The sequence below is a fragment of the Sorex araneus genome, chromosome 3, assembly GCF_027595985.1.
Source record: "Sorex araneus isolate mSorAra2 chromosome 3, mSorAra2.pri, whole genome shotgun sequence".
In the NCBI taxonomy this organism is placed as follows: domain Eukaryota; kingdom Metazoa; phylum Chordata; class Mammalia; order Eulipotyphla; family Soricidae; genus Sorex; species Sorex araneus.
This window is the reverse complement of record NC_073304.1, coordinates 92,285,543-92,308,816: the sequence shown is the minus strand read 5'-3', so window position 1 is coordinate 92,308,816 and position 23,274 is coordinate 92,285,543. Positions and strand designations below refer to the sequence as shown.

Genomic DNA, 23,274 nt, shown 5'->3' with positions numbered 1-23,274 from the left:
AATACTCTCGGTAGCTTGCCAGGCTCTCTGAGAGGGACAGAGGAATCAAACCTGGTCGGCTGCGTGCAAGGCAAACACCCTACCTGCTCTGTTATCGCTCCAGTCCATAGAATTTTGTTTTTTCTTTTTGGGTCACACCTGGATATGCACAGGGGTTACTCCTGGCTCTGCATTTAGGAATTACTCCTGGTGGTGCTCGGGAGAACCATATAGGATGCTGGGGATCGAACCCAAGTTGATTGCATGCAAGGCAAATGCCCTACCCACTGTGCTATCGCTCCAGCCCCCAGTTCATAGAATCTTAATACGGAAAAAAAATGCTAATGCCAAAAGATGCATGGCTTCTTCATGGCACACCAGACCATTTCCCACATGATCTCATCCTATGGAGATTTCTGCCAGGGTTTCCTGTATCCCTGCTGCCCCCGCCCTCCCTCTGCTCCTCCTAGCGCTGCCCAAGTACTCACTCTAATGCATCTAGTCAATTGTGCAAAGCACAAGGGGAAAAAAATTCCATCCTGACCGAGGCAGGCAATCACCTTATGCCCTGAAGCATGAAGTTTGATTACCCTTATCTCAGTTTATCATTAAATCAAAGACTGTAGCTATGAATACAGGCCCAGGACTCCATTTATGAAATGATAGAGGCCAGTTAGCAGAAACAAGTGACTGCCCTTTTTCTTTAATTTTTGCTCACTGTGAAGATCTTTTGCAAACTGGAAGAGGGGGAACTCCTTCACTTTAAACAGATTTCGTTACTTTCTTTGCTCTTCCATGAGCTAGTGGCAACAAGAAATGAGGACAAGGACTGTCTTTGGCTTATAACCATATCCCTGTGTGGAGACAAGAGGTTTTTGATCTATTAATCTGCCAACACTAGCCTTGAAGTCTAGCACCTTTCTTGGATGAGCATCTACATTTTAGCAAGATCCTTGGCAATTTGCAGGCACACTTTGATGTCTGAGAAGCTCTGGCTACACTGGAACATCTTTTCTCAAAGGGTGGGCAAAGGGCAAGTTGCATGTAAGCAGGAGCTATTTGGGGTGTTTGTTAGTATGCAGACTCCTGGGCCCGGCACAGACCCACTGGTGCCTAGACCCCAGTTATCTGCATTTTAATTCTGTGTGAGTCTGATGAATTTTGAAAACCAGAGAGAGCCAGTAGAGGTGATAAATGACATGGGTGATGACACCAGTAGATGGTGTCTAGGAGTGTGTCTGAATTTCTACTGGTCATTCTGGTTTGAATCAGCCCAGAATACAAACAGTATAGAACATATGACTCATATACAGCTGTACATCAACATACCCAAGGCAGGAAGCCCTATTTCTGATAGGAATTCAGGAAGGCTGACTTCTGGGTTAGAAACTGCTTGCACCAAGGTTGAGGGTCAGTCTGCACACTGTGGGCCCTTCCTTGCCACAGTTTCCTATGTACTTGGGCTGGGTGTATAGCAAAGTACAGGCAGGGTTGTTCAACTGGCTTCAAGGTCTATGCATCAATTAAAAGATATGATATAATCACATAAAAAGATGGGGTAGGACAAGGGCTAAAAGCACAGCTCTCAAGCCAGGCTGAATTTGCTTTTACTTAATAGACACTGAGGTATAAATAGCACTTGCTACACACTAAACACTATTTTAAGTGTGCTTAAAATGTTAATTCATTTATGTCTCACAGAAACCCTACAAGGTGAGTGCTATCATCATTATCCACCTTCACCACGGTGGAACACTGAAGTTCAGAGAAGTTAAGTAATTTGCTCAGGATCACACAGCAAATCAGTAACACTGCCAGGATTCACTTCTCAAAAGGCTCGCTCCAAAGTTCACTCTTTTTTTTTTTTAATTTGAGGTCACAACTGGCTGCAGTCAGGGGTACATCCAAAAAGGTGCTGGGGGATGATGCAGTGATGGGAATAAAGTCCAGGGTTACATATATGCAGAGCAAATGCTCTATCACTAAGCCATGTTCCTAGCTCCAGAAATCACATTATTTTGGAGGTACAAGGACTCCCAATCTGTGTTCAGGAGGTCCCCTCACTAGTGACACTGAAGCAGTGGTTCAACATGGAGACATGAAATTACCTGGGTTACCCTGATGATGGGTGGGGGCCTTCAAAGTCACACTCAATGATATCAGGAGACCACGTATTGCCAGGGACTAAACTGGAGTCAGCTCCATGCTAGCAGCATCATCATCACTGTATGATATTTCTGTCTCAGAGTTTATATTATTAATTAATTTGGGCAGGTGGGTCACACCTACCTGTATAAACAGTTTATTCCTTTGGTCTATACTTAGGGTTCACTCCTGATCAAGCTCAGGGGACCATATGTGATGTTGGGGATGGAACCCGGGTTGGTCATAGGTAAAGCAACTCTCTTAACAACTGTACCATCTCTCTGGCCCTCAGATTTCATTCACATTCCTTTATGTTTGTTGTTTTTTTGATCAGTGATCCCTGAGCACTGTGATCCCAGCAGTGCTCAGTGATGACTCCTGATGAGGCTCAGTGGACCATATGTGGTGCTGGGGACTGAACCCAATTCAGCTGTGTACAAGGCACGCTCATTACCTTGACTTGCTATACTATTTCTCCACCCCCCAATTGTTCACATTCTTAACTAACCTACTACATTGCTTTCCATGGATTCCAATCTTCTGGTTCCCCAACTCACTCAGACACTTCTAACCTGAGAAAATAACTTGATTTATCATCCCTCAGCCCCTTGCCATGCAAAATAAGGCATTAAAAATAGCACTTACCTCTAAGAACTTTGATAAGAGGCTTTTATACATGGAGTTTGAAAAAAGTTTCAGGCAATAACATAAAGGACTGAAGCTCATGCCTTGCATACTTGCGGCCCTGAGATTAATTCCCAGCACCACATGCCCCCACACCCCCACCCACTAAGAATGATCCGATAAAGCCCAGAATGGCCCCCAGTACACCTTGGCCTGAGAGGTAATCCGTTGCTGAATCTGAGCAACTAAAACGATCAGGTCCTAAAAGTGGGGTCAACTATAGCAGGGAGTGACCCCCAGGGCCCTTGAACACTGCCAAGAAGGTCTTACCCCAAAAAGAATCGGGCACAAAGTAGATACGAGCTCTACACACTCAGGGATAGCATGAGGATTTAATTAGATGGCAGATTTCAAGTGCCAGACACAGAGCCACGGCACACGGTAAGCAACAGTAAGTGCCAGCTGTTATTATTAGTCAAGTTGAGCCAGGCCAATTTATTTTAGGTACTGTCTGGAAGGCAACTGTACTCTAAGCAGGGGGAGGCAGCCTGCCCTTCCCTCCAAAAAGTTACTGGGTAGGAGCCAGACTAATTACCAGACTCAACAGGTTCCCTGCTTTATGTCACTGGAATATTCCTGAAAAGTTCCCAAGATTGAATTGTCTGCTTAATGTTTTTCCCCATTGACCTACTTTATAATTTCTCATTGATCTTTCATTGGCAGTAACTCTTCAGACTTAAGAGTCTGCTCTCAGACTGTCATGTAACTATTAACTTATGAAAGATTTCGATATACCACGGAACACTGAACCACTGGAGCTATTCTTGGCAAAGCAACGGACTTAATCACTCTCTAACATAATTGTTTTCATTTTATTTTCCCTTCATGTGTTCAAATACGCATGTTTATACTGCACAGAACTTCCAGTCCTTACTCCCAGGCGATTCATCTCTTCTACCATCAACTCATTTCTGGGTTGATTATTATTTAACACAACGGGTTAATGGTGCTGTGAAAACCTTCATACCTGGAGATCCTATCTTGGAGTATGGGTAGGCAGGGGAAGTTGGGGGAAGGAAAGGAACCAGTGAAGACAGTAAGTTTACTCTGAAAGTTCAGACCCAGAAGAGGTGCTAAATCCCCAGTGACTCTTAACTTTGCAACTTGTTTGCTATAACATTTTCCATCTGCTAGGGAAAGACTTTAGGGGCCCCAACCTCATTTTCTGCAGTTTACTGGGCCAGATAGGCTGTATCTGCAATGCAATGAAAGGCGGAACTCATGAGTACACTTACTAACATACTGGCTGTATGTCTACTATGTGTCACTCAACTGACAGTGGTAAACAGCCAAGCCTCCTGGGATAGTCCTGCAGCTCGTTTTTGGTTTCAACAAACTTCTAACTTTCTCTTCCGTTTCCCATCTCCACATTCTCCTTTTCTCTCTCCTCCAAAAGATCCCATATGTGTGTGTGCAATATTCTTTATTATAGAAACTATGTTTAGAGTCTTTTCAAGTTAAAAATAAAAAGACAAAGCTGATGAGGCAGCAACCTTCTAGTTGGTTCTGCTAAACAACTCTGTGGGGAGAAAACATCTTGCAGGGTAATTTGAGGCAAATCACGTTATCCCTGGCAATGTTCATGTGTAACACTGAACCACTTGGCAGACATTGCTGGGGCGGGGGAAGGGGGGTGCTTAATTCTGATCATGGAGCAATTTATAATATCACCACGAGATTGATCCTATTCACTTTTCATTCAGATGGCTTAAGTCAAGGGGCCATTTGCTAGAGGCCTAAGCACCACAAAACAGAGACACTCAATAAACATTTGTGGATGCCATGAAAGACAGCCTCTTTTTCACACCTAAAATCCTAGCTTAAGATAAAACATGGACAATGGCTCCTAAAGTCCCTAAAGTCCCTTACCACCACCTCCACTGCACCGCAGGACCTTTGCCTAAGCTGTTCTCTATGTCTGGAATGCCTTCCCTCTCACCACTTTCCCCCCTGCCCCTCACTGTCCACCTGTCCAAATTCTACCTAGTTCAAGGACCGGCTCAAATATCAGCAGCCCCACAAAGCCTGCTCTGACCACGCGAGCCAGAAATAACCTGTCACTCCTCTCAGTTTCCATAGGACTGTGTATACGATTTCTGGCACTTAGAAGGCAAGCCATTTTATTCTGGCTACGATTTTGCCTCCTCTTTCCTATACCACTCAATAAGACCCTTGAGTTCTGGAACTGTGTCATGTTCATTTTTGAACCCTCTCCCCACCCTGGCACCTACTTGTACAGAGCAGACCTTTGGCAAAAGTTAGCTGAACAAATGGTTGCCCCAGCAATGGCAAAAACAGATACCAACTGCAACATTCTTTATTCCTTCTTCTGCCTCTCCTTCTCTTATAGCTTTACCAAATACATTTCTTTGATCCGGCAACTGAAGCGAAGAGTTTGGGGGACTTGATGATAAATGAAGACTCCAAACAGAGCTCTAAGCGACCCTTCTAAAGCGATGTGAGCACTGATCCACCATCGCTGTTGAGATGTGGGGGGAGGGTCTTCAGTTCCCCAGTCTGCTGACAGCCGGCTCCTGGGGTTCATCTGTTCTGGTTCCTATGTGCCAGTTCCACGGCTGAAGAGAAACTCCTGACTTTACTTTAAACACAGATTCCAATAATAGACTGAGTAATTGCAGTTCTTCCTGAGGTCATATCATATATGTGCCAACATATTGGACTTTTCAAAACCTGTATTTCCTTCCCATAAATATATGTTCAAAACCTTCCATTTCAGCCTATGTTGTAGCAGTAATGTGTATTTGTGCCTTTTCTCTCCCATAGGAGTCCCGAATAAAAAAAGAACAACAGGAAATGAGGATGCATAATTGACTCTTTCTGCACAACATGTCGGGTTACTCGGCTAGGTAAAAGGATTCTCCCACAACCCTAAGAGAAATGTGGATTACAATAAAAAAAAATATGGTCCAACTTCAGCAGTGCACTTTCCATGCTAGTGTCATAGCACTGTGAACAGCTGGAGTTCTGTCTTTGCTGATGAGGCCCATAAATACTGCTGGAAAATGGGACAAGGATCCCCAATGGATCTTCACTTGCCAACATCAGGGAAATGCAAGTCAGGCGTTCCCCGACACAAACATACTTTTTGGTGGAGAGTGATGAATATCGCCATTTGTCCAGTACTGCTGTAATCTTGGACAGGAAAGGCTAACATGGAGAAATATGGTAGGAAGTTCAGCTCTAGGACACTTGAAAGAGAGAATAAGTGTGTTATCATGATTTAGCCAGCAGGAATAAGAATGAAAGAAAAGAGCTGAAAAGAGAGTACAGCGGGCACTATACTTGCACTTGGCTGACCTTGATTCAAGATCCTGCACTCCATATGGTCCCTGTAGCAATGCCAGAGTGCACAGCCAGCAGTAAGCCCTGAGCATTGCATGGGTGTGGCCCAAACACCATAAAACAAACAAACAAATAAAAAAACACCAAAAACAACAAAAAGAGAATAAAAAATGAGCACAAAAGCATAGCAATGTGATTTGATTTAGAGGAAACTTAAATTTAAAGAACCTAACCAGACTATGCATATTATTTGATTCAGCAAAAATTTTCCTTTAAAATAAGATTCTTTTATCACGAAACAAATGCTAGTGCTATCAGGGAGTCGGAACATTGCTGGACAGTCTATACCTCTGGAACCAATTTGGGGCAGTTATAAAAAGGTAAGCTGATATCACCAGGCAGACCAGAATTCAAATCCTGTCTTTACCAGCTTCCGACTGTCACAAAAATGACTTTTCAGGGCCTGCATACTTCTCCTTTTTGTTGATAAATCGGTATAATAAATAGCCCATGTCCATGCAGCCTTTTGAGTGTTACAGAATCAAATTAAGACACAGTCTTGGTGTGGCATCTGGATTTAGAAAGCAGCCTGCAATGTAGCCCTAGATATTATGCTCATTGTTTTCCTCCCCCCTTCTTCCTGTTACCACCATCCTTCTATCACCCCAGATGTTCTGTGGCTGATTTCATCAGTAAATGTTAGGGAAACAAGTAAGAAGAGGATCTCGTACCACACAAGAGACTGTTCCCCCAGCCAGATCAAACTGGTAAAGGTGCCCTTCTAATGCAAAGCGAGGCAACACAACCTAACAAATCTATCCACCGAACTCACGTCATCTACTTGTACAGAGCAGACCTTTGGCAAAAGTTAGACCCCACATTTTGGTCTATCCATGCAAAAGGTTGAGGACAACTTGGAAAGTTCTCAAATGATACCCAGCAAGTTTCCTTCAGTGATTTTTCAGTTATTTGGAACTACTGGCTAAACGCTCCTTCATTCCTTTCTTCCCTTTTCAAACAAACTAAATTCTTCATGTCTAGGATGAGTGGAACCTGAAAGGTACTTCCCAGTTCTAGGATTTCTATGGTTTCATTGTATCAAACTTAAAGAGGCCTTTTTTTTTTTTAAAGGGGTGAGGGTCCAAGGTTGGGGTGACTCCTCTTTGAAGTGGACCAGCCCATGGCTAGCCAGAAGGGCCATTCTGCAAGCTAGTCCCACAAAAACAGTATGAGGGGACCAATACAGGTTGTCAAACAATAGAAACTTCCCGTTCTGGGTGTTAACTTTAGTTACCACAGCCAGACAATGCTGCCAGTGGTGTGGAAGAAAAAAAAAATCGCTGCAGCCAGCTGTGCTGTTCACAGTCGGCTGGATTCTGTGTAGCTCCAAATGGTGATGGAGCCAGCAGCCTGTTGGAGCCAAGGACAGGATGATGGATGATGTACATACCGAGTCCAAGTACAGAGAATGGTAGAAGTTCACTTCAGGGTTGTTAAAATGCTAATCTGGGTGAGTTAACAAAAGCTGAATAAAAAAGAGAAGTTTGAGAAATAAGTACACCTCATGTGGGATCTATGTGGACCACTGATTTGATCATCCTGGGTTACATAGACACTTATTTTTTTTTTAAATTAAGAACATTTCCTCATTTCCCTGTTGGAATGAATGTCAGCAGCTTCAAGGATCAGCTGCACTACCACTGTGGCCAGGGCTGACGCGGAAAACTGGGCCGACACCAGCCATGGCAACTGAAATGTGTAATGATAGACTTAATAGTTATTTGATTTCTATTCTCTCGAGGTGTCGTGGGAATAGGTCAAAACACACATTTTTTTTTCCCAACTGGAAGTAAGCAGCTGTTCACAAAGTGATGGACGACACCAGACACTAGCTTTGATAGATTTCAACTCTGTATCTCCAGTCTCAAGGGCCACAAAAAGTGAGTGCTCCTTCTTTCATAATTATCTCAACAAAATGATTTGTTATTCATCTGTGAGAGTGGAAGCACTGTACTGCTCAGGAGCTACTAGTGGCTTTGTACTGGGGACCAAATATGGTGCCAGGAATTGAACAGGGGTCGGCTGCATGCAAAGCAAGTACCTTAACCCTATCTCTCTGGCCCTCAATATCACATTATTAGAGCTAATGGCAGGAAGTTGGACTGTAAATAAATAGTATGAATTGGTAAGAATAAACTTGCCATAAATTCCCTAGGATAAAAGAACACACTTCTCTCAAATGTACACTTTTATGTTTCTTGGCAAGTTAACTGTTTTTGTCACTCTCTCTCTTGAGTTGGTGTGTACTCTCTCTCTCTTGCTCGCTCGCCCTTCCTCCCTCTCCCTCTCCCTTCTCTCTCTCTCTCTCTCTCTCTCTCTCTCTCTCTCTCTCTCTCTCTCTCTCTCTCTCTCTCTCTCTCTCTCCTTTCTTGAGTTGGAAATACATGTCAGCCTCATTTGGCCTTCCCACACAGGCTTCCAGAAGTCCTTGCAAGTGACAGATCCTCAATGAATACAGACTGGAGGCCACCATCCAGCTACTTCTTGCTTTCTCCAGAAATGAGTCTAGAAGACGCAGAATTACTGTCTATTAATGGAAATAAAAGATAATTATTTTATTCTCAATATGCTGGGGATGGACTTAAACTCATATGGTTACACCAATGATAGTTAGGCATTCAGCCAGGCTTTTAACTCTGCATAAAATGCATCAGAAGGGTGAAAAATGACCCTATTTTAGAGGCATTTTTCACTCTTTGTATCTTAGTAAAACTCACATGCAAGAACAATGACTAAGCTAATTACCATGGCTCATTATGATGGAGCAGCAAGAAGCAAAGAACTCCAGTTTCAATAAGTCCTGAACAATTATAGGCATCTTTGTGAATTAAACTTCTGATTCCTGCTCACTTGGTGCTCTTCAAGGAAGAGAAACCACCACAACACAGTGTCCAGGGGCCCACTTACCCAGATCACAGTTATTGGACAGATCCTTCCTACACAGCTAACCCCCAGGGAGCTGAGGCCACCAGGATCTCTAAGTTGCCCTCACTCCCAGGACTAATACATTTACGTCATTGTCATCATTCAAATCTATCAAACCAGAGCAGACATGACCAGATGGTGCCATTAGAGGACCCTCGCCCCCAGAAATAAATGGAAGCGGGCAGAATGCCCACAAACCTAAATCAACCTCCAGTTAACCAGCTGTTTGGTGATGGCAAATTTACAATATTCCTGATACACTCCCTTGCATCATAGAACTGTCTCTCAAAAAAGAGAAAGGTTATTTACGTAGCTTCTCAAGTAGAAATAAGGAATAAGGACAGGTAGAATATTCTGTAGATACTAACCAGAAATGGCAGCAGAGCATTGTTAATCTCACCAAATGTGCCCATAAAAAATAACGGACAGTAAAGCAAGACATTTTGGACATTTTAAGCTTATTTAATGTGAGGTTGGAGCAATGGTACAGCGGATAGGGGATGCTTTCCTTGTACAGGGTTCAATCCTCAGCATCCCATATGGTTCCCCAAACCACCAGGAGTAACTCCTGAGAGCAGAACCAGGAGTAACCATTGGTCATCACCCGGATGTGAACCCCCCTCCCCATTTTTTTTTTTTTAATGAACAGGCAAACAAATAAATAAATGTCTTTCTGAGAGCGCATTCTAGAGACTAACTAGTGAAAACAAAACTCAGCTCTGGCTGGACTATAGTTTATTTACTTTAAGATGTTTAAGTTTGCAGTCAGATAGGCTCAAATCTCAGCGCTTATCTGACAATTTCTATTTCTAGAAGCCGGGGTAAATGTTTGTAGACTATTTGCCTGTCTCACAGAATATGCCTGTCACTCACTACATGAAACATGACTGACTATACACAACTCAACTCCCTGCATTAAAGACCTAATACAGTCAGGGGATTTTCAATATTAATGTACCACCGAACAGACCTATTGTTCCAATTACTACAAGCAGAGTAAAAGCCTGGTAAGATTTCTGATTTCTTTGAGGAAGGAAGCTTGGAAGATTTCTCCCAACAACCATGTCGACTATGTTGAGGGGCAGAGACCAAACCAGTTTAGAGAACTGTTAAAACATTTTTGTTCGGACTACAGTCTTAAAATAACAAAAGAACCCAGTTTATTGTCACAAATATTGAGCAGAATGAAGGACTCTCCCTCAAAGGCACACAGACTTTTCTTTTACACTGAAAGTTCTTAGTAGCCAGGAGCTCTTGGGAAAATTGCCCCAGACATTTCTTTCCCCAAGTAACCAAAAACACTACCATTGTTTTTAGAGGGAAAACAGTCGACAACAGCAGTGGATTTAAGGTCCAGTTACTGTTTGCAAAGTCTCTTTATGATAATGACCCACTGTCTCTTCTATGTGACAATCACCCTAGTAAGAGCAGTAAGGGGTTGTTGGGACGCTGAATCCTGGGTTTCCAAGAGGCCACTGGGCACAGGCAGTAATAACCTGAGTTCTTCTAATAATGTAATTAACACACCACCACGTCAGTTCTCCCCTACCTCCAACACTGATCACTACGAATTTAGGATTTAAGCCACCACCCTGACAGCGGTGGTCCAGAGAGTCGGCTTAGCAGAAATCAAACCCAGTTCTCATGCACACCTCCAAGTCCTTCATGACCTTTTATTTCAATCCTAGAGATACACCAGGGAGGAAGCTTTTAGCCCTTCCAAATCACCCTAGGCGGCTGCCGTATCAGTTTCTGCAGACCAGGAACAAACACCGCCGCTGTCAAGACCGGGAAATAAGTTTCCCTACCTTCCTCCGCACCATCCCCCTTGCCAGCGGCGGCGGCGGCAACCGTGGCGCACAGCGGCTCCCTCCCGGTGGCAGGACGCAGCTCGGCGCCGGAAAAGGGGCTCATGCAAAATTGACTCGTCCTTATTTGTTTCCATCCATAATTGATGGGTAGATGAGAACGTAACACATCTCAGCGCTGGGCTCTTGCCGCCTGGCGGAGACCCTGTCCAAGACGCTTCCGTAAATCATTTCCAGCCGGAGAACAAAGCGCGGAAAGTTGCGGGGGAGAGTGGCCGGGAGGAGGAACCCAGGCGCCTGGTGGGAGGTGGGGGTGGGCAGTGGGCAGCTCGGGGCTCCGGAGCCCGCCCGCGGCGCGCTCGGCCAGCAGGGGGAGAGGGAGGGTGGGAAGCGGCTGCCCCCGGGTGCCCGAGTCTGGGGGTGGAGGGGGTGGGAGTGGCCGAGTCCCCAAAGCCCACGCCCCCTTCCCCTCTGCAGCTACCCCCCGGGCAGCCGAAGCCGCGGGCGCACTGACAGGTAGTCCGGGCTGCTGCCCTGCTCTCCTCTTCCCTGCTAGTTTTCTCCCAGCCCGGCCGTCCCGGGATCGACTCCGGGGTGGCGAGGCACAAGGAGGCGGCGGAGCGCGCCGCTACCTCCTCCGGCCTCGGCTCGGTTCTGGCACAGACTCTCGTGGCCGTGGCCCGCACCCAAGCCACCCCCGGGTCCCTGGTGACAGTGTGCAGGGAAGTGCGCAGCTGGCCGCTTCCAGGCAGAAACTTTTATTCGTCCTCCTAATCCCAAATCTTTACCTCCCTCGAAGGGGTGCACCGAGGGGTGGGCTTGGGGGCGGGGGAGGAGGGTCCGAGTCCAGGTGCCCCTCCCCCCCAAGCCTCCAGCTCGGCCAGTTTTGACCGGTCCCCCCTGCCCTCCGCACCTCCCCAGCCCTCTGCACGTCCCCTTGCACGACAGGAGGCGGAGAGCTGCGAGGAAAAGAAATCTACTCTCCAGTGACAACACGCACACACACACACACAAACACACGCACACTCATACTGCGATTCCTGCTGTGTAGGACCAGGGTCCGAGTCCCACCAGGCACCCAAGCATTAGCAAATATTTACGAGAAGGTCTTACCTCATGGGGAGGAGGGAGGGAGGTTGTTTAAAAAAAAAAAAAGGAAGAAAAAACAAAACACCGAGCTTGTCACGCACAAGGCGGAAAGAGACAATAAAGAAAAATCACATCTAGATGTCTATCCCCGCCGTCTCTTTATGTTTGGGCTTCCTGGAGGTAATCCTGAAACTCGCCACCTCCAGCGCTTGCAGCAGCGGCCGCGGCGGCGGCAGCAGCGGGACGGAGCTGGAGCAAAACAAATCGAGGCACGGCAAATGGTGTAATTCGATCCATCTCCAAGTCAATCCATCAGGCGAGCCCGAGCCGAGTTCCCTCCCCGCACTCCCTCTCTTTCTCCCTCTCTCCCTCGCTCTCCCTCGCTCTGCTCTTTCTCTCTCCGCTGCTCGCTACGCGGATACACCCCCGGGGAGCCGACAGCAGGAGGCGCGGGCGGCCGGGCGCGCTGGTCCTCACTGGAGCGCAGCGGCCAGCGCCGCCTGGAGGCCCCCACCCCAGCGTCGCGGCCCCGCTGACCCCACGGTGGCCTCCGCGTCCCTCCTCCCGGCGCGCTGCTGCTCACCCTCCTCCTCCCCACCTCCTTCCAGCAACTCCCAGCGCCTTAGCCCTCCAGCTCCCGGAGGTTGCTGCGTGCAGCCTGCGAGCAGCTTTTCCTCGCTTTTCCTCCTTCTTTCCCCTTCTTTCTTTCTCTCTCTCTCTTTTTTCCCTCGCGCCCTCACTTTTTCTTTTCTTTCCCAGAGCTTTCCTCCTGTCATCCAAAGGATAAATCATTCATCCCCGAGGAGTTGAAGGCGCAGTTGCTCGGTGAAGTTATGCCTTAGTTTTCTAGTCTGAGATTTAGCATGTTTTTCCTTTTTAAAGACATCCTAACCAATCCACCCCCACCTTACCTTGGCTCCCCACCCCACCCCGTCCCCAAGTCCCCAATTTCTCTTTATAACTACTAAGCAAAACAGCTGGGAAGAAGCAATCAAACATTGCTTTATCTTTATAAAATACAGAAATTGCCTACTAAAAATCCCATTTCTACTTTGAATGAAAGCCATTCAGTACAGTATAATTTTGCAGGCTAATGAGCCGGTTTTACAGGCAAGTGTTTCGTGTAATACGTTGTGGGAGAAATGAAAATGTCCTTGAAGTGACATCATTTAAAATTGACTGTCACAAGTGAAAGGAAAATAATGTCATATATTCCCAAACAAGAGGATTTTAAATCCAAACTTCGTTTCCAGGCACGGGCTGTGTCTTATTAATTTCCAGTTGAATTATGAAACACCGAGGGCTCTAGATGGTTGGAATGAACCTTGAAGCCCCAATTTAAAGAAGCAGAAAGAAGAGTGCTTTTCTTCCAAACTTTTAATTTTCACTTGAGTCTAGTTAATTACCATGAAAGAGAGAAGGGGGCGCGGAAAGGATTTTCTTTCCTCCCCGCTTTTTCTGCTCACACAAAGTTACATGTTTACATTTAGTAAAAAGACCCTGTTCGGAGCTATTTGTAACTTCCGCTGACAGCCTTGAAAATGAACTCAAAAAAGACACCCCAAGGAACCTCTAGTGGGATTCGTCCAGAGAACCAGAGAATCTTTTCCTCGCTAGTTAACACTTTGTTACCAAAAAAGAGGAGGGGGGGGGATCTTTTAAAATATGAACTCTCTTCCTGCTGTTCTTCCTATTAGAAGAAAGGGCAGGGGGCGGAAGAGTAGCTTTGGCAATCGCCTCTGTGGTTCTTCTGTTGTTTGAGAGGCTTTTGCTGGCCAGCCGGCTAGTATTTTCTAGTTGTGCTGGGCTCTGACATCATTGCAAGTTACTTGGCAGTCAGGGTCCTTTTCCAGCCAATTTCTGACCCAGAAAACTGTGTCTGTTTTATTGGTATCCAGTCATTCCGTATATGAGGCAGCAAGCCTGCTGCAGGCAGAAGGGTCTGCGCACTGAATGAAGATGCGAGGGATTGGCCATTGGCTTGATAAGAAGTCAAATCCACACCGGCTTGGGAAGGCAGAAACTTATGAGCTGTCCTGTGCCTGCAGTAGCAAAGGGGGAAAGTTCAAGTCTCTAGATGCCTGACTTCTTGACTGAAATTCCACTATGGCCAAATGCATGAGGCATCATCCCCAGAGAATGCAGTTGACCAAAGGCAGAGTCCTTAAATCCAAGAATAAAGCAGCTCTGGGGTTGCAGAAGGATATGCAGATGGGTCATTTCCAGTCAAAGATTAGACATGTTTTCAGTTTAAATCTCAATCCAGACCTCAGACCCAATTCCCATGTTTGGTCTAGTGGGGGAGGAGAGGCAAGGAAGCAGGCAAATCAGTCTACTTTCTTGAAAATATGGTACTCTTGACTTTTTGGTCAAGATTAAAATATTATTGATAAGGATTCAAGGATATTGAAAGATAGGAAAACAAATTTTTATTTGTATTTTAATGGAACGAACTATAAGGAAACAGTTTAGTTTTTTAAGGGCTTACTCACACTGGAGCCTTTCAGTTGATTTCATGCACTTCTTACCCTGTCCACATATCGGTCTGATTCTCACCACTTACCTTAAGTTTCAGGCTGAGCATTCTCCAGATATTTACATACAATCCCCCACCACAACCATCGTGCCACATCCAACATGGCAACATGGACCTTGTCAAATTAACCCAATGTCCCATGCTCGGCATGATGCCTGGTATAATGGACACTCAGCTCAAATATATCTGTTAAATCTGATCATGGAACCCACAGATTTCTTGTATTCTTTTATGTGCTAAAGCAGTGAGTAGAGCTATCTCTGGATTGTATGCTATTCAGAGTAGGGATTCACTCATCTCTGTCCCAGAGCTAGCATAGTTCTCTTGAAACCATGTTTGCTAAATAAATGAATAAAAATGCGAAGGAGGGAGGAATCTCTTTGGCTTTTCTCACATCTACAAAGAATACTTAAGAGACTTTGTGCAAATTTTTTTAATTAAATTAAAAATTAAATTGAAAAAATTCCCTGTCACTGTCATCCCATTGCCCATCAATTTTGCTCAAGCGGCCACCAGTAACGTCTCCATTGTGAGACTTGTTTGTTACTGTTTTTGGCATGTTGAATACCAGGCTCTGCCATGGGGGTGAGATACTCTCAGTAGCTTGCCAGGCTCTCCGAGAGGGGTGGAGGAATCGAACCCGGGTCGGCCGCGTGCAAGGCGAACACCCTACTGCTGTGCTATTGCATTAAATTGAAAAAAAAGACCCAGTGAAATTGATGGTTATCTCCCATCAGTAGTAAATTACAAACTAGCTATTTTTGTTCATGTTCACAGTTAAATTCAGAATTTTGGTTTCATTTTCAATCTGCTTTTAAGAATAAAAGCTAGCCGAGCTTATTTGGAGCAGGGAGAGAGGCACCAGTGATGGTTAGGAGAGGAACTCTGAGATGCAGGAAAGGGAAGACTCTGGTGGAGGCTGTGGTGTTGGAACACTTATCATCAACACATCATCAGCACTTACGCATGAACATTATCATCAACATATTGTAAATCATGGTGCTTCAAATTAAAAAAGAAAAACCTAAGCAGATTTACCACTTGATCCTGCAAATGAACTGTGGACAATTAATCCCAGAGAAATAAGAATTTATGTCTGCAAAGAAACTTACACACAAATGTTCACCGAAGCTCTATTTGTAATAGCCAAAATCAAAGTACTTGTCACTGCCTGGTGTTTGAACTATGGCACTCCCATTCAGTACCATGGAGTACTACTCAACAATTAAAATTGATTGCTATGTTTTATATTAATATATCCATTAATATGCATAGCAACTTAGATTAAAAAAGAAATAAAAGCTACTGAAAGTTATAGGAAACCTGTGTGTCACAGGTGTGTCAATAAAAGTTTGTAATCATTAGAGTACTACTCCTTAACCATTTACCGTTATTATAACAGTTATGTTTCACATGTGCCAAACTCTAAGTGTCTTACAAATATTAACCTGCAGCAGTTCTATGAAGTAAATTTTATTATTGTTTCTGTTTATTAGAAGAAGAAATCTGAGCTTTGAGAGTCTAAGTGATTTGCTTAAGCCCACATGGAGATAACTGGGATATGAACATAACATAACTTTCTACTTTAAGTATGTCTAATAGTAAAGTCACAGTGACGAGCAGTAAATAGTGAAGAGTGTGGAACAATTGGTCATCTAGATCCCAGTGTCATCTCTGGGATCATTTACAAACTACATTGTGGCGCAGAGCTCTCATCTGTGAAACAGGGGTGAACAAGTGTTACATATGGATTATTATTATTATCATTAATTATTATTATTATTATTATTTGTTTTTTAGGCCATATCCGGCAGTCCTCAGGGCTTACTCCTGTCTCTGCACTCAAGATCACTCCTGGCAGACTCATAAGGGGTTCCAGGATCAAACCCAAAGTGCCTGCATGCAAAGCAAATACCTTACCTGCTGAACTATCTCTCTGACCCCTCACATGCATGGATTTTATAAGATTGAATATGAAAATGCACATCAAGTATTTGGGATATCACCTGGAACATAGCAAAGGATGTTTGCCTTGCAAGTGGCCAACCCGGGTTCTATTTCTCTGTCCCTCCCAGACACAAGCAACCAAGAGTATCCCGCCCGCACAGCAGAGCCTGGCAAGCTCCCCATAGTGTATTCGATATGCCAAAAACAGTAACAACAAGTCTCAAAATGGAGATGTTATTTGTGCCCACTCGAGCAAATCGATGAACAATGGGATGACAGTGCTACAGTGCTATTATGATGCTTGTCCTGGAGGCACTAAAGTCTTGTAACCCCATAGAATTGGATCAGGAACTTAATCCAGCCTCATTGCAAAAGTAAGACTTAGGGCCAAAGAACATGTCACACAATAGGTTTGTAATAAAATTTTGTTCCCTACCATGTCCTTCCTTTGCTCATAATTACGTCTGTGTCTTTTTGTTAAGATACATTACTCACTAGCCAGTTGATCTGAAATACCGTTTGTATGAATTTGAATGAATAATACAGTTTCGGGTATAGAATCGAATGTTTCCAAACAAAAAGAGATTGAAATTTCCGAAGTAGCTTCAAGTTTTATGATTAACTTGGAATGCATATATAGTAATCCTTGCGTTTTTACATTACAGAAAGTGCTTTTGCAGCAAGGGATTGATTTCAAAACTAATCTAAGCTCTCGATGACATGATAAGTCATTAATAATATAGACCCAAATCTCAGCATCTGCATAGGCACAGCTGGCCTCCTTGTGTCAACAGTATGCATATGAAAGTGACTCTGCCAAGATATTTCACTTTAATGAAAAATATTTATCATGATAAATCTTAAACCTCAAGATTTTACTGACATATTTCATTCCTATTATTATATCCTGTGGTAAGTATACATCATAGCTATGCTTATGCTCAGAATGATAAAAGCTTGCTTTTAAAAGTCATTTTGATTACTTTGCCTTAACATGAATAAATTTTTGTTTTTGCTGTGCATTCTGAGTAAAGGGCATGCATCATGTATTTATGGAAATAATAACTCAGTTATTTATATAGTTTTGCTAATGATTTTGCAGGTATATGTGGAAGACCACAATGAGTGCTCAAGTCAAATATAAAAATCAGGACTGGTATTTTTTCCATCAGGAAGATTAACAGTAAACTGACTTTAATAATACTAGCTCTTCTGAAAACAGAAAAGAAATAGGAATAATGCTATCAGCATTTTATCAAGATCTTTTGAACAAATAGCAATAATATAAAGTTTTGGATGTGGGTCAAAAAAGAAGAGAATGCAGTCAGAGTTGCTTATTTATATATTGGAAAGAAATGGTTCAGATACAGAAATGTCATTTATATCTCAGAAGGTAGGTAATTGAGAGTTCTGTGCAAATTTCTGACAAGCTCCTTTCCAAAGATTTACAGTAACCACACTTCTCACCTTGAAGAATTGGGTCCAAATAATATTGAGTACATGTTAGAATGACCAAGCACAGGAGAAAGATGATGAAAATCATAAAAAGTCATGAAGAATTCCATCCTTATATGTGTTTTTTGAAATATACTGGTTTTAAAAAATAGACTTCCATGACTATTATCATTATTTAAATAAATGTTAAAATTTAAACCCAAGGGGCTGGAGTGATAGCACAGCAGGTAGGGCATTGGCCTTGCATGTGGCTGACCCAGGTTCGATTCCCAGCATCCCATATGGTCCCCTGAGCACCGCCAGGAGTAATTCCTGAGTGCAAACCAGGAGTAACCCCTGTACATTGCTGGGTGTGATTCCAAAAGAAAAAAAATTAAACCCAAATAATCAAAAAGAAACAATGAGTTGTTTAGTTTATCCCAGATACTGGCAAGCCACAATAATATCACTCAATTCTTTATTTCGTTGTTATTTTGTTTGGGGGTCAAAACTGGCAATGCTTAGGGCTTACTTCTATCTCTGTGCTCAAGGATCACTCCTGATGGGTTTGGGGAACCCTGCAGAGTGCTGGGGGTCAAACCTGGGTCAGCTGTGTGCAAGGCAAATGCCTTACCCACTGTACTATCACTCTGGCCAATATCCCTCACTTCTTACCACAGCTTTTGGAGACAGGTTTCATTTAGAAGCACGCCCCTGACCCCCAGCCCCCACCCTGCGCCCCCACCACCAGAAAAACAAATCCAGGTTTATTTAAGTTAGTCATCTTGTCAGGGATTCAGCCCTTGTAGATGATGGAGTCTAGACTCTAATATATCTGTTTGACTCTAATGCCTAATTTTCTTTCTTGGATAGCATGCAATGAAAACTAAGTAATCATTGGTTTGAAAAAAAAAGCGCCTTGGATAACACAGCAAATAAAAATATGCAACTAGACACTCAAAGCAAATTTAAAAGTGCGCATTAAAAAAATAAACCCTAATAGTTCTCATCACAAGAAAAAATATTTTTGTACCTTTTTTTCCTTTTCTTTATAGTCTATCTGAGAATTGGATCTTAGTTGAATCTATTGTGGAAATCATTTCACAATATATGTAAACAAACCATCATGCTGTTGAACTTAAATATATACAGTGATGTATGCTCTTATTTCTCAATAACCCTGGGAAAAACTGTGTGCCTTAATTTCTAATTCTTAGATAATCTGTGATTGTCACAGACAAATTAGTGTCAGGAACTCTGGTACAATAGAGCTACAGTGCCCGACTGGTTAAGCTACAAATGTTGCAATTAATAGTTGAGGCCATAGGATCATATCTTCTATAAAGAAAACAAAATATCAGGATTACATAATAGCTTTACTTCTAAGAAATGTACATGAGATTAACAGAGCCCATTTAAAGTCAGAAAAAAATAGTGCCACCTATTGGTCAAAAAAAAAGAAGAAGGATGCTGGGTAATTTTCATCTTTCTAAACAGTTACACAAATCAGTAGATTTTTTTCTTTCCTTTGCTTTCTTAGGTGGAATGTTTACTAACAGGGACATCATATTAATTATGAAAGCATTAAAGACACTTTTTAGAAAATGGTATAATGTATATGGGCGTGAAAGTAGTATGTCTATGGGGAACAAGAAGAAGTTGACATTCTGGGATATAAATCAATAGCAAGTGCTATTATCATTCATCTGTAATAACAGTGATGGGCTGAAATTCCCAAAGCCCTGCTACACTGAGATGAAGAGGCAAGTCCCTGCCACTCAGGGCGGACTCATTTGACTAATGTCTAGATCTGGGTCTGAGATTTGGTGTCATTGTGGGTAGGTCGCAGAAATGACAGGTGGCAGAGCTCACACTCACAGGGGTTTCATTTATGTCTTAGAAGGGGGTCAGGAGAAACCCTGTGTGGTGTGGATCATTTGGTTTTACAGAGTGTCTGCTCAACTCTTCTTCTCTGACTGGCCTTCCAAACTAAAACCCATCATAGTTGCCAGTCGGCAGGCTAAAACAATTAAGCCCTTTTCATCTCGACCACAAATTCTCTTGCTAGGCAGTTCTTATCAACCAGGTTAGAATTAACCTTCATGTGATTCACTTTGGGCTGGAGCGATAGCACAGTGGTTGGGCTTTCGCCTTTCATGCGGCGGACCCGAGTTGGATTCCTCTGCCCCACTCGGAGAGCCCGGCAAGCTACTGAGAGTATGGAGCCCGCACGGCAGAGCCTGGCAAGCTACCCGTGCGTATTGGATATGCCAAAAACAGTAACAACAAGTCTCTCAATGAGAGACGTTACTGGTGCCCGCTAGAACAAATCGATGAGCAACGGGATGACAGTGACAGTGATTCATTTTATCATAACCGAGGATAAGTTCCTCGAGGGCTTTCTTCTAAAAGCATAAAAGGCAATAGAGGTTTGAAACATCACTGCAGACTTAGAATCTTAAGGAAAGTTTGAAACAGGAGACTTACAGAGTTCTGTCATTGTCTGAATTTGTGTTCCAATTACAATGCTAAAAGAAAAGAACCAAATAAGAACTTCTCTGAAAAAAATCTAGAAAGATCTAGAAGTACTGTTTAGAGGTCTTTTGTTGATTTGTTTGCTTATTTGTTTTTAATGCAGTCCATAGACTCCATTCAATCAGAATGATTTTGTTTTGTTTTATATTTTGGCTTTGGAGCATGCTCAGCTGTGCTCAGGGTTTATTCCTGGCTCTGTGCTCAGGCATCACTCCTGGCAGTGCTCAGGGGACCATATACAGTGCCAGGAATCAAACTGGGGTCAGCTGTATGTAAGGCAAGTGCTGCAACCCCTATCATATCTCCACTATCTAGATAAATGTTTTATATTACAGCTGTATTCAATGGTTGAGTTTAATTTTATTGCTTCTGGATTTGTACACATACATATACCGTGTACATATATGTGGGTATGTATATTTCCTCTCTAGGAATTCCTGTATAAAGGCTTTGTGAGTTCTTTTGCTTTATTAAAATCTTAGGATTGTGCTCCTAAACTCCTGCAATATGTTCCAAATTTCTGGGTCATAATTACAGAATAAACAGATTCATTTCTCATCACAAATTTTAATTAAGAATTCCAGTTATGCAATTATTTGCTAATGAATAATACCTACTCTGTACCAAAGCACATCACTAAATATGTTTACTCTAAAATATGTTTTCTAAAGATAGTTTCCATAGGTCAGCTTCCCATTTGTAAGTCATCAACTTTGCATTAAAACAAGAGAAAAATGTTTATCTCCTATTTTATTGAGATATATGGGGATTCAGGAGACAAGGATAGTCCATAATTGCTGAGACTAAATTAACTTAACATTAAGGTCTAATCAGTCATGATTTTGCTCCTCATAAATGCAAAATTACTGAATTCTGCGGCTTATTTCTGTTTAGATCATTTTGTGAGGCCATTGGATTGCCCACTTATTGGCTAGGCTCTTTCCTGGAAAAGAGGTAGTGAAAGCATTTTTATACTCCACATTTATTTATTGTGTTTTTGAAAAATTCACTCCAGTCTAGGGCTACTGATTTCTTAAATGTGCTCTTAGTTTCTGTGTAATAAGACAATAATCAATTTGCTCATTTTGACTTATTTTTATAGTAAGAAGAAAAAAAATAGAAGCAAATGAACAAATAAGTAATTCATTTTTCTGTCAAGTCTGAATTTAACAGGAGGGTGATATTTTTAGAAATTTCAAGCAAAGTTAACCCATTCAAGTTAAACCATGCAAAACATACCATGGTTGCAGTGGATTATGAGAAGAAATGTTTTCCCCAAAGGGTCAGTAAGGTCCAATAAAATAGGGGCCCTTTCAAATCATGACACGACAAAATCCAATCAAGGTGACAAGGAGATAACCCCAGGATAAGAATGTAACTGAAATGGAAGAGAACAGGATCATTCACTCATTCATCCTTGCATACATTCATTTCACTGATTGTTATTAATAGTAGCAAGCTGCTTTGTGTAAAGCACTGTGCAGAGATAAATGAGAAATACTTTGCATTTAGACAGCAGCTTAAAATTTGAAAAGCAGTTTTATCAGTCAGAGTTCTGGCAAGGAATGGATGGCACATTTTACGTGGATAATTTGAATGCCTTTGTTTAATAAATGGACTGTTTGTAAAGGTGTAGGTGGACTAAAGGAAAACTACAAGGAAGAGTTACCTGGGAATTTTCCTTCGAATCTAAGGAGCCAGAGGAGGAAACCATTAGTAGAAACTGGACACATAAAAGTAATATGGAGAGGACCCCCATGCAGGAAATGTGACCTTCAGCCAAGGGATTAGAGTGATCTATAGTAAGAGTGCTGAGGAAACAAATATTGTTACTCATTCTTTCCTTCTTGCTGATCCCTTGCTGGTATTCATTACTGATTCAAGCAATGGATGTCAAAGGCCAAAAGGGCAATTGATACAACCTTTAGAATTCTAGTTCTGGAGGGACAGAGTGGAGAAGTTCAACAGATAGTAGATCTGCATATAGGATTTCACTATTTAATTTTTTGTTAATTCCTATACATAAAATTAACACAACATGGTTGGGATCCTAATTTTGTAGATCAGAAAACTGAAACTAGAGATTTGTTTATCATAATTTAGTTACATAGCAGACAGAGTCAGAACTTGAACCTCTGTTCTAACGTTAAATCTGGTGCTTATCTCATTATATTCACTGTCCTTTGGACTTCTTTATTATATGTATCTCACCATATTGCATAAATAACACGTTTTATTACTTACTAGACAGAATTTTTTTGATAGAGAAAACCATGTCTTCATACCATTAGCGTCGGGAACAAGAATCCTGAAGAGGTTTGATGGATGGATTAATGAGTGAGAAAGCATGACATCTAATTGAAGGACAGATGTGCAAGGACTTAACATCAGACATGACAGAATGCTGTAAATGCTGAATCCAAAGGGATAAAGGGCTAGACAGAAAGGGGGCAGTGGATAACAGTGTGGGTTGCAAGAGATTTCACTGTACAAAGTCATACAAGCTGAGCCAAACACACTGAGACGCAAGTGTCAAAGGAAGAGAACTAGGACTAAGATATTGTGGGCCAGGGGACAACAAAGGTAGGAGAGCTTTAAGGGACATAGTGTGGTCAGGAAGCCATGTGAGATGAGAACTGATGGATAGGATGGGACCACTCTATGGGATTTCTTTGCTATGTTTGTTTGTTTGTTTGTTTGGGGCCCACACCCAATAGTGTCCAGGGCTTACTTCCGCCCCTGTGTTCAGGTATTATTCCTGGCAGGTTCAGGGGACCATATTGGATGCTGCGGATTGAATATGGGCTGAACGTGTGCAAGGCAGATGCC

At 42.8% G+C, this 23,274-nt stretch overlaps 2 protein-coding genes across 9 annotated transcripts in view; one reads left to right on the top strand and one right to left on the bottom strand.

Annotated features, from left to right (window-relative positions):
• Positions 1 to 23,274, bottom strand: part of SEMA6D (semaphorin 6D) — a 681,608-nt gene that overhangs the window by 52,158 nt on the left and 606,176 nt on the right. For 5 of the 8 annotated variants that reach the window (XM_004609642.2, XM_055131632.1, XM_055131634.1 and 2 more), the window contains exon 1: positions 12,018 to 12,161. The exons of 2 other annotated variants lie outside the window; for them this stretch is intronic. The gene's annotated coding sequence lies outside the window, so the exon portion shown is untranslated. Of the gene's footprint in view, positions 1 to 10,904; positions 11,110 to 12,017; positions 12,162 to 23,274 lie in introns of those variants that run through there. One more of the 8 variants, XM_055131631.1, reaches the window with a different exon arrangement.
• Positions 12,132 to 16,400, top strand: LOC129403426 (uncharacterized). Its single transcript, XM_055131636.1, has 2 exons — positions 12,132 to 12,818; positions 16,330 to 16,400. The coding sequence occupies exon 1, from the start codon at positions 12,132 to 12,134 to the stop codon at positions 12,801 to 12,803; it is 672 nt and encodes a 223-aa protein (XP_054987611.1). The 3' UTR covers positions 12,804 to 12,818; positions 16,330 to 16,400.